The sequence below is a fragment of the Cucumis sativus genome, chromosome 2 (assembly GCF_000004075.3).
Source record: "Cucumis sativus cultivar 9930 chromosome 2, Cucumber_9930_V3, whole genome shotgun sequence".
Classification (NCBI taxonomy): Eukaryota; Viridiplantae; Streptophyta; class Magnoliopsida; order Cucurbitales; family Cucurbitaceae; genus Cucumis; species Cucumis sativus.
Genome location: NC_026656.2, coordinates 2,360,664 through 2,375,203, shown reverse-complemented (window position 1 = coordinate 2,375,203; position 14,540 = coordinate 2,360,664). Strand labels below are relative to the sequence as shown.

Sequence of the window (14,540 nt, the reverse complement as noted above, 5' to 3'; positions counted from 1 at the left end):
TTAAAATTAGTAATATCATATTGAGTATATATAACTTGAACCTTTTGGATTTAGGAGTGGTTTAACGTGGCAATAAAACTCAACATTCCATCCTTAATTATTATGAATAGTTTATGGATCGACATTTGTGGACCGACATTTGTGGACAAGTCTTCTAGTCCATTCTAATAGACGATGTAGTAGAAGAGAAGTATTATATCAAATTCATAACCAAACAATGAAAGTTCATCCCTAAGGTTAAGAGAGCACTCCGAAAGAATAAGTATTATATTTTGAAATATGATTCCAAAATATTTCAAAAGCTTCTGTATAACACTAAAAGTGGTTTATAATCTTCAAACACTTATCTAATTAATTATAAAGTACTAATTAAATACCGATGGATCTAAATTAACAACTTTAACATATATTAACAATAACGATTCTTTTCATCAATTTGGCCGTTACAAAGGTGAGTTGGTGCAATCCTAAAATGATAAAAGAAATTGCTTAAATTTAACACACTTTCTCGTTAGATTTCAGTCCAACCATTTGAACTTGTTGAGATGTAAAGGATTCAACCGTTTATGATTAAATTTCCACCAATATTGTAAATAGATTCGAGAATAAATATGTAAAGCAATGCAAGGTTTGACACAGATAACAAAACAAAGGTGAGGTTGACGTTTCTGTAGAGGGCATAGAGAAGATAAAAGGAGTCACTCAGCATTTGACACAAATGACATGTTTAAAGAGCTAAAATGTAATTAGTATTACTGAAAATTAGAAGAGTGTTGGAAAGTGCGAGTAATCAAAGACAAAACGAAAATGAGATCAACATGCGTGAATAGTGAGGAAAATGGTTGGATTGAATACTGTCGGAACGGAATAATTTTACATTACAAATCAGACAAAAAATGTTCAATCCAAACATGAGTTTTGGATTACATTCCATTGAAAATTCATCCCATTATGAATTACCAAACAGTACCCCAACTTCTCGGAATTTTTACTTTTTGATATCACAAGGCCAATAACAATTTCTTCATTGAACTCATCCAAAGTCTAAATATTCAAATCCAGAAGACAGGAAAGCTTCCAATAGCTATGTATCTATTAGAAAAAATGGGTAACCAAATAAGCTAAAAATTTACAAGGTAACCTTTTTTGTGTGGTTTAATCAGAGTTTGGACTTTCTTTGTATTCCTAATTGTTTATAGTACAGGCACCTAAAGCTAGAATGGGAGAAAACAAAGCCAAAATCAAGCTCATAATCCGTACCAGTTGATATCTTCCTTCTAGAACACGACTTGACATATTCGGATGGAAATATTTGAAAGCAAACCTCCGAAGGTTCTTCAATCTTGAATAAAATGATTGTATCCAACTGCAATATCAAAATACATAGGCGTAAGTACCACTATAAAACTTATTTTTATTGAAAAGGAACGATCAAACTTTACAGAAAGAAAAAGACAGTAACTTGTTACTAATAAGAGTCCAAGCATCACCTTAAACTTAAAGAATCATTTCTCATAGGTCAAATGTAGGAACTTCATGTTGAGAGGAATAAATGGCTTTATACACTGTTCTGTCGATAAAGTTTCGATACGGATCCTCTTTCCGCTTCTTAATCAAGTAAGCTAAACAATGTTCAACTTCAGATTTAACCTGATCATACAATTGGTTTGCATTATTCTTGTCCTTCAGGATTTCCTCTCTTCCTTTTGTTACTATTGGCTTACCAAACAGATAATAGAAACGGCCGGGTATTTTGGGAAAGAGCAGAGGCGGGAAAAGATTCTGGCTACCAACCTCTCCTTTGTCCGCATCCCTGAAATTTGCAGCATATTCAACACCCAGAAAGAAAAATGAACTTCAATTTACATTTGTAATGCCCGATTTTTCATAAAGGAAAATGAGAATAAGACAAAGATTTTTTTTTCTTTTTCATTTTGAAAACAAAAAAATTTTTTAAAGGGGGAAAATTATTGATAGACTAAAGTATACATGTAGAGGAGAGAACGGGCTTGTAGAGATGACAAGGCATAATGTACATAAACAATAGGTAAATCATACACTATGTGGATGAAGGACAGTTACCTCACTTTAGCAGAATTCTGATTTGCCTCTCTGATGTAGTCACTAACCATAGGAATCTTTATGAGGTCATTATAATCTAAGAGCATCTGCAAATAGATATTAGATGAAGATGATAATAATAACCGGAAGGAAGTGATAACAATATGATTTCTTTTCAAACATGAAGATCTAGACAAGGTTGCACAAATGTTTGTCTAATTAAACAAATTTAACAATTTACTTATTTATTGTTTTTTTAACGAGAAACTGAAAGTGTCAAGCTTTCAGCAAACTCATTTGCTAAAGAAAATTGCATTCCCTCTAAAATTTCCATGAAACGTCAAATTCTTCCTTCATTTTTCTATGATAGAGAATACCATGATCCCCTTATGGACACCAATATGACTCAACACCACTGCATTGCCCTTCAACCGATCAGGATCAAACAAGAAAAATATGCATGTCTCTGAAAGGCACCCTTGGGTTATCAGCCCCAAACTCTCAGGGCCCATTTGGCTCCTTGTTTGAGATGAGGGGGTTGGGTGAGGATTTACGACATTTGGTTAGTTGTTTTACAAACTCAAGTTATAGGGCTTGATGGCTTGTTAAATCCAGTTTTCTAAATTCTCAACCTACAGATCTAGGGAAACTAATTAAAAGTTTTAGCAAGGAAGCTAACTTGAGCATAGTTCAAGCTCAAATGGTTGGCATTATATTCTTAACCAAAAGATTAGATATTTAAATCTCTGTCCCCACATATTATTGATTTTTTTTATAAGAAACATGTATATTCATAGAACAAAAAAGAACAACCTAATGGCAAGGGACAAGAGGGCCCTCCCCAACAGAAACTAACGAATAAGGGCCTTCCAATTGATTTTTTTAAAAAAAGGTTTAGTCAGAAAATATGAATTGTTATTAGGATAATAAGGGACATAGCTTATCACGAGACATTAGCTAAAAGGAGTAGGTTAGTAGAAAAAATAGATCAATGGAGTGGGTATGTGGGGGTGAAAGCAAGTAGAATTTGGAATGCAGTTATTTTGGGAGAGTCCAAGTGGCCAACCCTCTCAAAGTGCTTGAGAATTCTAAGTTCGTTTTTCTATATTGTAATACAGTTTTCGAATTGCTTTCTTACTCCTCGTCCCAAGATTGGGGTCATACTCCTATCAAAACTTCTTATGCTAGAGCTACCAAATGGTGAGTGAACACAATAAATCAAAGGATATAGTATCGAACTTACTTGTGCTATGTCGTCTTCTCCAACAGCACCAAATGGTACAATTGTAGCCCCAAAACGAGCAGCCATTCTCACAAATTCCTGTTGATTTGGCCAGAACAGCTTATATTCTTCACCCTGTAAGTTTTCAGAGGAAAAAGTGAATGAATATGGGAAACCCTTAATTTCAACCATCAGCTGTTGATGTCTATTGAACTGCAATTCCTTTTTTTTTTTTTTTTGAGGTGATGGAACTTAGGAGCTTGAAGTACCTTGTAGTGAAGAGCCTCGCGTGCACCCCCAGGATAGAGAAGAACGTGTGCCTTTTGTGATAACAATTTGTATAGATTGTTAGCAGTGACTGGTACTGCACCAAATACTTTCACCCAGTCAATCAAAGATACTTCAGGAGATTCAGACTCGAGGTTTCCTAAGAACAACTCCGGATGTGCTACTCCACGAACCAAAATACTCTTCTCTCTCAAGAATCCTTCAACTAAAGGGGTTAGCTCCAATCCTAATAAGTTGTGATAACCTACTAGCAACACGGGACCTTCCTTAGGAACTCCAGAAAGACCTTTCACTACAGTTCCATCTCCCAAAGTTGAGAACATTGTAGAACCAGTGAGAAAATGAAATAGTCTGCCACATGTAGAATAGCTTTTAGTAGTTTTCTAACTTTCTGCCAACAGACGTAAATGTGAGAAGAAACTTAAAAAGGTTGATTCATGCATGGTGTTGCAAAGCCCAGAATCAGATATAGAGGGAACCTATCACAACAGCCTAGATAATTGTATTGTTAACAATAAGCCTCAAGTGTATTATTGTCCATCTGAAAGGTGATTTTTTTTATTATGAAAATTTTGGTTTGTCAATAGAGAAATGAACACACACACACACAAAATATATATATATATATATAAACAATAAATATTCAACGTTCCAAAAAAATATAACTTGATATCGTCAATTTGCACAAATACATTGTTGGAGTTTCTAATATTTATAAATACTAGTGAGTAAATATTAGTTGCCAATATTTGGTCTTTGTTGTCTCTATATTTTTTTCCCTATGTTGTAATGAGTCTTGGTATATTTTCTATTCTACAAAAATTAAGGAGGTATAAGAGTAAGAAAAATTGTATCTAAACTCTCGTAAATTTTATTTCCAATTAATATTGAATCCCACTTGTTCCTAGTTGGGCCTTCCATAAATGTTTGGGTCTACAGGTGTGCGAAAGTATAGATTAAAAGATTCCTAGTTGGGCCTTCCATAAATGTTTGGGTCTACAGGTGTGCGAAAGTATAGATTAAAAGATTAAATTTAACGTATGTGATAAGTTTAATTTTTGAGTTGCTGGTGTTGGTAATTTAACATACATTACATTACATAAAGAATTTGATCAATGTTCAAGCACACAATTTAAGCCTAAGGCAACTACCAAGAGAGGGAAGGAAATAATCACTAACTGATGTAAAAATTACCCCGTCACTTGAGTAAAAGCATAATTGTACTCTGCTAAACTGGGTGGAAGATAATCCAAAACAGTATCGTACTTTCTTGATCGGCGGTACTTTTGAGCGCCTTTAATTACTGTCAGTAAACCAATACCATCTTCCTGTTACATGATATCATGCTGACAAGTCATATGATTTTACTTGAGGCAGAGAAAGAAAAGAGTGTTACGGGCATGGTGCAGCTCTCTTAGCAGCATTTCATTGATCAGAAGCAAAAACATTTTAGTTAATTTGAATGAGACACAGGAATATGAAAGCATTAGATAAACAGATAATTTTCAAAAACAGAAAACAGCAGAATATTTTCCTTTAAGTAATGAACGAGAGTAAATATTCTAAATGGAAAAAGTAAAACAAAAGGCAAAAAATAAAAAATAAAAAATAAAAAACAAAAAACACAAGAGTCAAAATAACTAGAAACAAATACTTCTAAATTCAACCCAACATAACGAAAGAAAGAAGTAGAAAACGAAAATAGAGCGTTAGATATTGTATTAAATTTACTTTCACCCCTAAACTTAAGTTTTTGAGTCAATTGATGATTTAAATATGGTATCAAATGGCAAAACTAACTAAGTGGTGAGCAACACTAGCTAAGTGCCTTTTGTGTTTAGCCCAATCAAACCACGATTTCAAAGCATTCCGAAGATACAATGATTCGGCTCTAACAAATTTCAGAAATTAAACATTCACTGTACTAGACCAAAGTAATTGAGCTGATGGAGGAAAGGAAATCCCAATGAGAAGTTGAAGAGTGTTGGACTTTGAGTCCTTGGAAGAGAAACCCAAATTTGAAACACTGAATTCCAGCCAAACAGCACTATTCATTCTTAAAAATTGGAGAATATAATGCAGTTTTGATAATTTCCTATCATGAATGAGGATTTTTGTTATAAACCAGACTATGTTTCTACCAGCAAAGCATCATAGTATTATCTACCATACTACGTACCAATAATAAGGTGTGCCCATTTTCCTTGAAATAGCGAACTGTACAATTTTGCAATGATCTTCGAAGTCGTAGGGATTCATCACCACTTGGAACCATGTTATCCTTGCCACTGAAAGGCATAACAAATTCTTATTAATTTTAAGAACATTAGACTAGTTATGAAACTCCAGAACATTGAATTTCATTATGGTGCATTTTTGGGCTTACAATTCTTGAATCAAATCCCAATTTTTCATTTGGAATTCATGGAGTCTCATACCATATTAGATAACATGAAGTCACATCTCAAAACAAATTAGTAATAGAAGCAGTATCCCACCTATCTGGAGAGCCTATCTTACAAATGGTGAGGTTAGTTGAGTTTTCACATGTGAATCCTCCCCACTTTCCCAATAAACACATTATATTATTTAATGACTAATTAGCCACTTGCTAAATCTGACAACCATCTAATCCACTGTTCCACAACATACCATATAATTATAAGTTTCCATTTAATTAATCCAATGGATTTTGTGGGAACAAAACGAAAAAATTTAACAAGTGAAGCAGCAATTTGAGATATTTGTAGTGTTGTAATTTGACATATTTGTAGTGTTGTATTTAACACACAACTCACACTCATCAATAGTTGCATTCTGTTTCATCCTCCCAAGGCGAGAAGGCTAAAGGTTTATTTGGCGAGTCAGGTTGTGTGCTGTTTTGTGGAGCCTTTGGAGAATGAGAAACGATGAAATCTTCATAGACATTGAGAGAACTTTGAGTGATATTTGGTCCTTTGTAAGGTTCTATGTTTCTCTCTCGGCTTTGATAGTGAACCTTTATGTAATTATCCTTTAGATCTTGTTTTACTTGATTGGAGATTCATTTTATAGTTTCCTCCTCTTTTCTGGGTTTTATTTCTGCATGCTCTTGTAACCGTTTTCCCCCTTTGTCTCCCAGAAAGTTTAGTGCTTCAGTTATTCATCCAAAAGAACAAATACCACTCACACCATGCACACACACACTCAGTTCAGGGCAAGTACCTAGCAAGCACAAGTACTTCCGCATTAACAGCATGGAGTCGAGAATTAGCGTACGCAGCAGCTGATTTGAGCAGCTTCAGCTTCCAAAGAAGAGTATCCTTCGGTATAATGCTAGCCAAATCCTGAAAGTAGAATGGACGAGAAGAAATTTCAACTCAAATTTCTTTTTCAGGCATTTTCAACTCTATTTCAACTCAATTAGTCAACCATGTGCGAAAATTACAATGCCTAAAATATGATAAGTTAATTTAGAGTACTGCAAGTAAACTTCATTGCCTTAGCTCATAACCATGAGTAAGGGAGTTCATAGACAAGCCCCTGCTAAGCATGGCTTGAAGTTATAATAAACCAACTTACACATTAGTAAAATTAATAAGACTATATATACAATTTTAAAAAAATAAATAAATAAGTTCACCTTGTATTGATTTGTTTTCTCCAATCAAGTCCTTACTATTACAGAATATCAAAAGAGATATGATGTGTGAGTTTATGACTATCAATTCGGTAATAAGATGTTTATTGGGTCCAATTTCTGTAATGGCAGGGCTGTACTAGGTCGGGTAAGCATAAGTTATTGAGAGAGGTTATAAGAAGTCTGTCGATCTTTTATTTTTTGGGTATACATAACTACATCATCAAATTAAAATACATATACTTCGGATTTTCATCTCAATAAATGAAATATATTTTGATTTCACATCATATGTCCTCCACACCTCTGGAGATAGAAATTAGCAAAACACTCAACAAGTGACTTGATTTGATTGGAAAGAAAAGGACTGGGTTCAATCAAAACTTTTTTTTTTAAAATCGTATTAAAATACCATTGGATTCAACAACTTAAATTAAGAGGGCATGGTATGTTGATGTCTTATTCATTTTTTTAAGAAGGAAACATAACTTTACATTGAAAAAATGAAAAAAAATACTTATGCTCAATAATACAGTTCTATTCATATTCTTAATTACAACCAAAAAATTCACCTAAAAAATATTAAGTTTTATCGTAAATGTGTCAGACATGACCATAAAAGACTTTTCTATTTTTTAAATGTGATCTAATTAACATAGATATTTAAAAGTTGATAGTGATGGAAAAGAAATGCAAGCAACAGCAAACTAGGAAGGAAATTGTGCTTGTTTGTGAGGGTGGAAAGAAAAATGAGATGGATACTTCTCCATGATAGTAAAGGGTACATAATATGTTTATTAATTGTTAAGGTTTATTTTGTAAATTAATATTTAAAATGCAAAGTTGATACTATAATTAGATTCCACGAAAGACAAACCATTACATCCTCCTTACCGAAAGATATGGTAGTAAAGCAGTCAAATTTTGTGATACTTTTTCAAATCGTTGCACTGGGGGAAGCTTGCTTTCAACATTGACCGTTGCCATTTTCAATGGTTCACCTGGTGTAGCAGAAGAAATAAACATGGTTTCATATTTTAATCATAAGTACAAATCCATGTATTGTTTAAGAAATACTAATAAAGTTATATCTAAAAAGGAATCCAGGAATCCTTAGACTGCACCAAACTACTCAACGAAACTAAATAACACAAGAAAAAGGTCTGCCAAATTTTCTTATCTAAAACACAAACGTTCTGTAGATTATATCTGAAAATAAAACAAAGAATTTCAATAGTTTTTCTTTTTGTAGCAGTGCTGGTTTTTGCATTACGGTGGTGCTATAGAAACTTTTTGTGTGTGTGTGTAATTATTCTCCTTTGGTTCTTCAAGATTGAAGGGCTCTTTAGAGAGGGGATTCTCTCTTCCTATGCCCTTTGGGTTCTCTCTTTTCCTTTTTAGGTTTCTTCCAAAAATAAAAAGTAAAAAATAAAAAAATAAGAAGACGAGTCCTTAATTATTAACCTTCCCAAATAATTATTTCTGCTATCTGTAGAAATTATTTACCAAAAAAGGGCATTCATTTACCTCCATCCATCCATTCCCACCTTGAACGTGAACAACCAAACTAACATAAACATTAAACTCTCCTTGCAGTGTTTAGGGTAAAGAGTTGAATAGTAAAGAGTAAGGAGTAGTAACATCAGGAGAGTTGAAAACTCTAGGGATCTACGGTATAAGAAGTTGATAAGATATAAAATATAAAATCAATATCTTTTTAGTAGTGGAATCCACTAACTCCTTGGACCAAATAAAGAGTGGACCTCACGACACCTTGGGCCAAATATACCTTAACAATTTCACAAAGCAAATCAGAATGTCAATTTCCACATCTTCAATGCTTTTCATTGATACTTTTTGATTCATGGTGAACGATAAAGAGTAGCCTTAGTACCTTAGATCCTTCAAATTTAGCCCTTGCCGTTCCTTTTTGTGAAGGTAGTAAGAAAAAAAAAAGCAGTGACAAGTGCACCATATCTTAGGCATAGCTTTGCATTTTTCCATCACTCTATTTCTATTGATCTCAATACTTGGTGGGATCAATGGAATCCCAGAAGGAGGTGGTTTCCTTAGTGAATCTCTAAAGTTGATTAGAGTCACATCCTTTGAACACAAATTGCCAAAATATATAAACCTCAATTTCCACCATTTTTCTTTCTTCCAAAGAAACGTATTAAAGCATAGAATAGGGAATCAAACCTTTTAACTTCGAGGTTAATTTTATAAGCACAATGCCAGTTGAGTCACTCACCATGGTAAATGCCAGTTGAGTCACTCATAACGGTCATTTTTACTATTTCTTACGGCTAATATTTCATCATCATCCCATAACACAGCAATCATGAAATATGATCTTCAACATTATAAGTGGTGCAATGGCGCCATAAAAAAATATAGATAATAATAATTGAAAAAATGGTATGAATGGCAAGATGGATAAAAAAAGAAAATGGTTGCCGCTGAATTCCCAATAATAAATCTTATATACCTAAAAGAAAAAAAAAAATTAATAGCACTTACCCATAATAAAGCTAAGAACATAAGGAACTGTTTCATGTAGTAGATCAGGCATAGCTTCTAAAAACGGAAACAGGGGTTGCAATTGAGACCGGCCAAAAGAAGTAGCTAATGGAAGAACAAAAAATTGTCAGACTTACTCAAAAGAGCATGACCAAACCATGCCATGAACTTGAAGTTAAACTGCAAATAGGGAACCAACCTGGATTTGATAAAATGAGAACAAGGTCAATTTTAGGATTACGTGAAGCCACTGCGAGTGCTAAGCATCCTCCAAATGAGTCCCCAACTAAATAAATTGGTTTGTTTGGGGAACAAGCATGCTCTGACCTGATAGTTTCTTCAACAAGCTTCACAAGGCCTTCAGAAAACACAAGTCCGTTTCATCAGCAGTATATAGAAATGTCGAAATATTAATCAACAGTAACGATAAGTAAGCCTTACCAAGTTAAAGTTTTATGTCCAGCCACAGTTCTATATGAACTCCCTAAATACTACAGGAAGTTAGACTAATAATTCTAAAATACCTAACTTCAGTTAATCTTAACTATGTCAAGGTTGTATACTAAAATGTTGATTTCATATCATTATTTTCTGACAAACAACCATATTCAAGTTGATACCGTTGGAATGCCTTGAATTCGTTATGTAAGGCTATGAACCACTTAGTATAGAGGTCTAACCCAGTGACACCGTATTATCTTCTAAACATTTTCCTAATAATATTTGTTCTCTATGGATGTGGTTAACACATTGTTAATGAACCATGCTATTTGTCTGTCGATCTTTACATGCTTCCTATTTTCTTAATTGTTGGTTTCGTAACAACACTTTAAGTAGAACTCGCCCACTCAATAGGGAAAGGAAAGGAGGAATATTGTTTTCACGCATCATAGTGAGGTAAGTTGCCAATTTTCCCTCAAACTAGAAACCAGGAGCACAAGTGAACAGCGTATCGGTTACATAGCTCTACCTCAAAGTTGTTTCAATTTAACAGGGGAAAAGTTGACTCTGGAAGTAGTCATAAAACTGTATCCATGGAAATATTCTGGACACTAAAAAAATGTATAAACCTTCAAATGGCGTTCGATCTTGAACAGGAATATGTAGGCACCGAACTTCAAAAGCCCTGCATCAGAAGATTGATACCTTATTGGATGCTGAATTTACTTACGAGTGAAAGAAATGTTACCCATTCGAACACTTTATTATCCTAATTCCTAAATTAAATATAAAAATGAAAGAACGCTAATCAAATTTGAGAAGCAGCATAATAAACTTGAATTAATAGTGAGGCTTATACAGACGGCCATGTGCATATGCAGAGAGAGAGGCAAAAGAGCAAACAACTAAGTTTCCAATGGCAATAAATTAAAGTGACAATTTATCTTGTCTACATAATGATTCCAGTTATTCATACTAGCATGGTCAAGTTTAAATATCTAATGTATCTTGGCGTTCAAAGCGCATTTAAAATTTCTCTTTTTCTTGGTTCTTTTACCACTCCACCAAAGAACCATTACAAATTTCTAGGAGCATCAATTCAACGGTATCAGAAGTAAATGGCTTACTTCCCAAGAGCTTTATGATGCAAGATAAGGCCACATCCAGTGCCATCCATTCCTACAGAGTACAAAATCAATACCAAATCCAAATTAGATAGAAGCTTAGAGAACTGTTTGGATGCATTTTCTTGAGGACAAGAAGTATTTACTACAATTCTTCGAAAACAATGTATTAAGAGCTCTTGTTCTCTAAAGTTCTATTAAAAACAGTTTCTTGCTTATCACTCCATACAGGACATCTGCCTCAACTGGACTGCCTTCATCTGAAGAGATTAAATGCAGTTTCCCCCAATTGCTAGTTCAGAATTTGTGCTTTTGTAGTTTTGACGGGCTTTAATTTGTATTTTTATTGTTGAGTTTTTACTTTTCAGCTTTGCTTCTGTCTACCGTAGGAAGCTTATATTGAGTTAATTAATAATATTGAAGCTTGTCTCCTTTTAAAAAAAACAGTTTCTTTCTTTTGTACAAATTCCAATACAATTAAAAACGCAGAAGAAGGTCATAATCAGAAGTGAAGACATACCGTTTCCCAATTCCCCTACTTTCTATACTTAGTCATTCCATATTTTAAATATTGAAATTTGTTTTTCAAATAAATAATCACAAAACACCCATTTCAGTTTTGAACTTGTCAACTGGTGGAAAATAATTACCTGGTAAAAACAAAAGAATTGGAGAACCCTTTAATGGAGATCCAGATGAAACAGGGCAAAACCAGCGAGGTGGACCGCCATCAGGATGCTGAGTAAAATCTTTGGCGGTATCAAAGTAATCTTTAACAGTCACAGTCCCATATCCATCATCCCAAAATAGCTCCAACTTCTCTGGAACATCATCTTTCAACTTGATCTTCTTCTCTGCAGCTTTAGACTTTAACCAACCATTGGCCTTATCTATTGAAGACGAACTTCCCTCCTCCCCGACCACAGTAGCTCCATTCACCACAGCTGAAACTGAATCAGCTGAAGCTCTACCTTCACTTCTTACTCGCACTCCCCATGAATGCCTATTCTTTTGAACTGAAGCTCCAAACAATGACACCCCAACTCCTAAACAAGATGCCATAACTTATCCAAGCAATGAGGTAAGCCAGACTCTTTCTTCAGCTTCAAAAAAAGAAAACAACTTCAAGATTCCAACACTTCCCACTTCCCAAAACAACTTAAACAAAACAAACATTCAGTTTCCAAAGAGAAACAGAGAAAGAATCCCCTTGAACTCACGAACTAAAAAACAACCCAACCAACACGTTCTGCATTGAGTTGAGAACAAAATGAATCACAAGGGATTCAGCAACAAAAAGGGTTAGCTTAAAGCAACCCTTTATAGCTATACGTATTAACTAATCCGAAGCTTCAAAATTCTTTTGGAACACGTATCAAAGAACTGTCCGGAAGGAATCAGACAAAAGCAGGGTGAGTAAAAAGGGAACAGTGTCCCACAGACTCATTCATAATTGAGCAATGAGAACCATACGCGTGCTAGTATTAATCAAAGATAATAATAAATAAACAATGCATTGGAAAAAGCGAACAGAAAAAGTGCTGATAAAGTAGAAACTACAGTGGGACATTGGCGAGCCTGGAGCTTAAAATTATGAAGAATTGTGAGCTCATGTGGGTCCATGAACGAGAGAGAGAAGAATAATCGGCTGCTGGTACCCATGAGCTCTTGCTTTGCTCGCGCTCCATTTCAGCCACTCATGAATCGCACTCCATTTCGTGCTAATAGTAATAATAAAAAAGTTATCGAAACTTTTGAGAAAGAAAACTAAACAAAACTACTGAGATTAGATGGTTCAGTATCTAATTGTCACGTTGCTTTCAAACAAAGATATTTACGTGTGTAGTCTATATTTGGCCACGAAAGGAAGCTCTTGTCCATTTATCTCAAAGTACACTAGAAGTTCGTATGTTAGTTTGTATGTTAGACGATTAGTTGAACTATGCTCGATACCATAGGCTGTAATTCATATAATTTGGGTCTATATATACACATTACATATGGATTTTTTTTTATTGTCCATAGATTTGCGACAATTCGTGAACTAGTCTACAAATTCTAATAAGGTTTTATATTTTATTGTTATATTTAATAAATTTGTGATATATTTAATTTTTTTAAAAAAATTTAGATGATAAATAATATATTAGAGGTAAAATTTAAAGTTAAAATTGAATTTTATGTATATAATTTCAACTTTAAACTTAGTACATATATGGACTTGAAATATATGGCAATCAGGTGAAATGACCTATTAACCATAAAAATGAAAATTTTAACTTTAATAATCATATGGGTCTTTTTTATTTTAGTTATTGTTTTTCAAAATTTTAAAGTAATACTTTCTTTAAGAAAATCATTTTCTACGCTTTATTTATCACTATTTACTTATGTTCTCAAAAATCAAGTTATGTTTTAAAAACTAAAAAATCATTTTGCAAATTTGCTTTGTCTCAGAATTTATTTCAGTAACTCAAGTGTTTCTATAATATGTATATGAAAATAATAGTAGAAAATTTACAAGATAGCAAGTCTAAATTATAGTGAATACAAAATATAAATTGAGTTTATTTTCAATCAAGTTCTTACCATAATTATATCTAAAGAGTCAAAATCTTAACAAAATTCCAAAAACAAAAACAAATTGTTAAAATAAGTTTCAAAACTTGGCACATAGGGTTTAAAGAGATCATTTTTAAGAACTAAAAAATAAAATAGTAGAATAGTGTTGAAAAGTTAGATACAAAGAAGATAGAGGGATATTTTATGTTTTGAGTATATTTTAATTGATGAAAGATCATGAAGACACACTTTCCACATTTACTTGCCATCCCCAGAAAAACTAAATATAAAGCAAATCACCAAAATAAAACCAAGATTGGAAAGTATCAGCCACCACTTTCTTTTGGCAATTGCCTCAAAAGTTGGTGCAAGAGACATACACTTTTGTTGTCTTTCCCCAAAAGAGAAGAAAGAGGTCGATTGGGGAAAGAAATTGTCCAATGCCAATTTTGAGATAATGCAAATCTATCGTTTTACTAGGTCCAACAATAAGATATATATATATATAGTATTTTTCTATCTTTTATTTAATAAAAAAGTACACGAACGAAATGAGTTTAGTATTATAATTCAAACTTAAAACATTCTAATCAAATATGAATTATGAATTATATTACCATGTTCAATGATTGAAACACCCTTAAATATTTTAGTAAAAACGTCTTCCAAACGTAGTTTCAAAATTAGTAGAAAAGGTTCAAAG

The 14,540-nt window shown here is 33.4% G+C and overlaps 1 protein-coding gene across 1 annotated transcript; it reads right to left on the bottom strand.

Moving 5' to 3' along the window:
- Positions 1–827: 827 nt before the first annotated feature.
- On the bottom strand, positions 828–12,609 carry LOC101218131 (acyltransferase-like protein At1g54570, chloroplastic). Its single transcript, XM_011650475.2, has 14 exons — positions 11,926–12,609; positions 11,279–11,330; positions 10,781–10,836; positions 9,910–10,068; positions 9,711–9,815; positions 8,085–8,191; positions 6,776–6,897; positions 5,751–5,859; positions 4,766–4,899; positions 3,553–3,922; positions 3,305–3,418; positions 2,083–2,168; positions 1,491–1,813; positions 828–1,366 (listed from the first exon to the last, which is right to left on the bottom strand). The coding sequence occupies exons 1-13, from the start codon at positions 12,335–12,337 to the stop codon at positions 1,513–1,515; spliced, it is 2,127 nt and encodes a 708-aa protein (XP_011648777.1). The 5' UTR covers positions 12,338–12,609; the 3' UTR covers positions 828–1,366; positions 1,491–1,512.
- Positions 12,610–14,540: the final 1,931 nt, after the last annotated feature.

What these genes read in the sequence shown, in the direction of transcription:
- LOC101218131 (XM_011650475.2), bottom strand. Translation starts at nt 12,337, where the DNA reads ATGGCATCTTGTTTAGGAGTTGGGGTGTCATTGTTTGGAGCTTCAGTT. An exon ending in AATTCTTTTGTTTTTACCAG is followed by an intron (nt 11,331 to 11,925) that starts GTAATTATTTTC and finishes TGTACTCTGTAG; the next exon opens with GAATGGATGGCACTGGATGT. An exon ending in TGTTCTTAGCTTTATTATGG is followed by an intron (nt 8,192 to 9,710) that starts GTAAGTGCTATT and finishes CTGCTACACCAG; the next exon opens with GTGAACCATTGAAAATGGCA.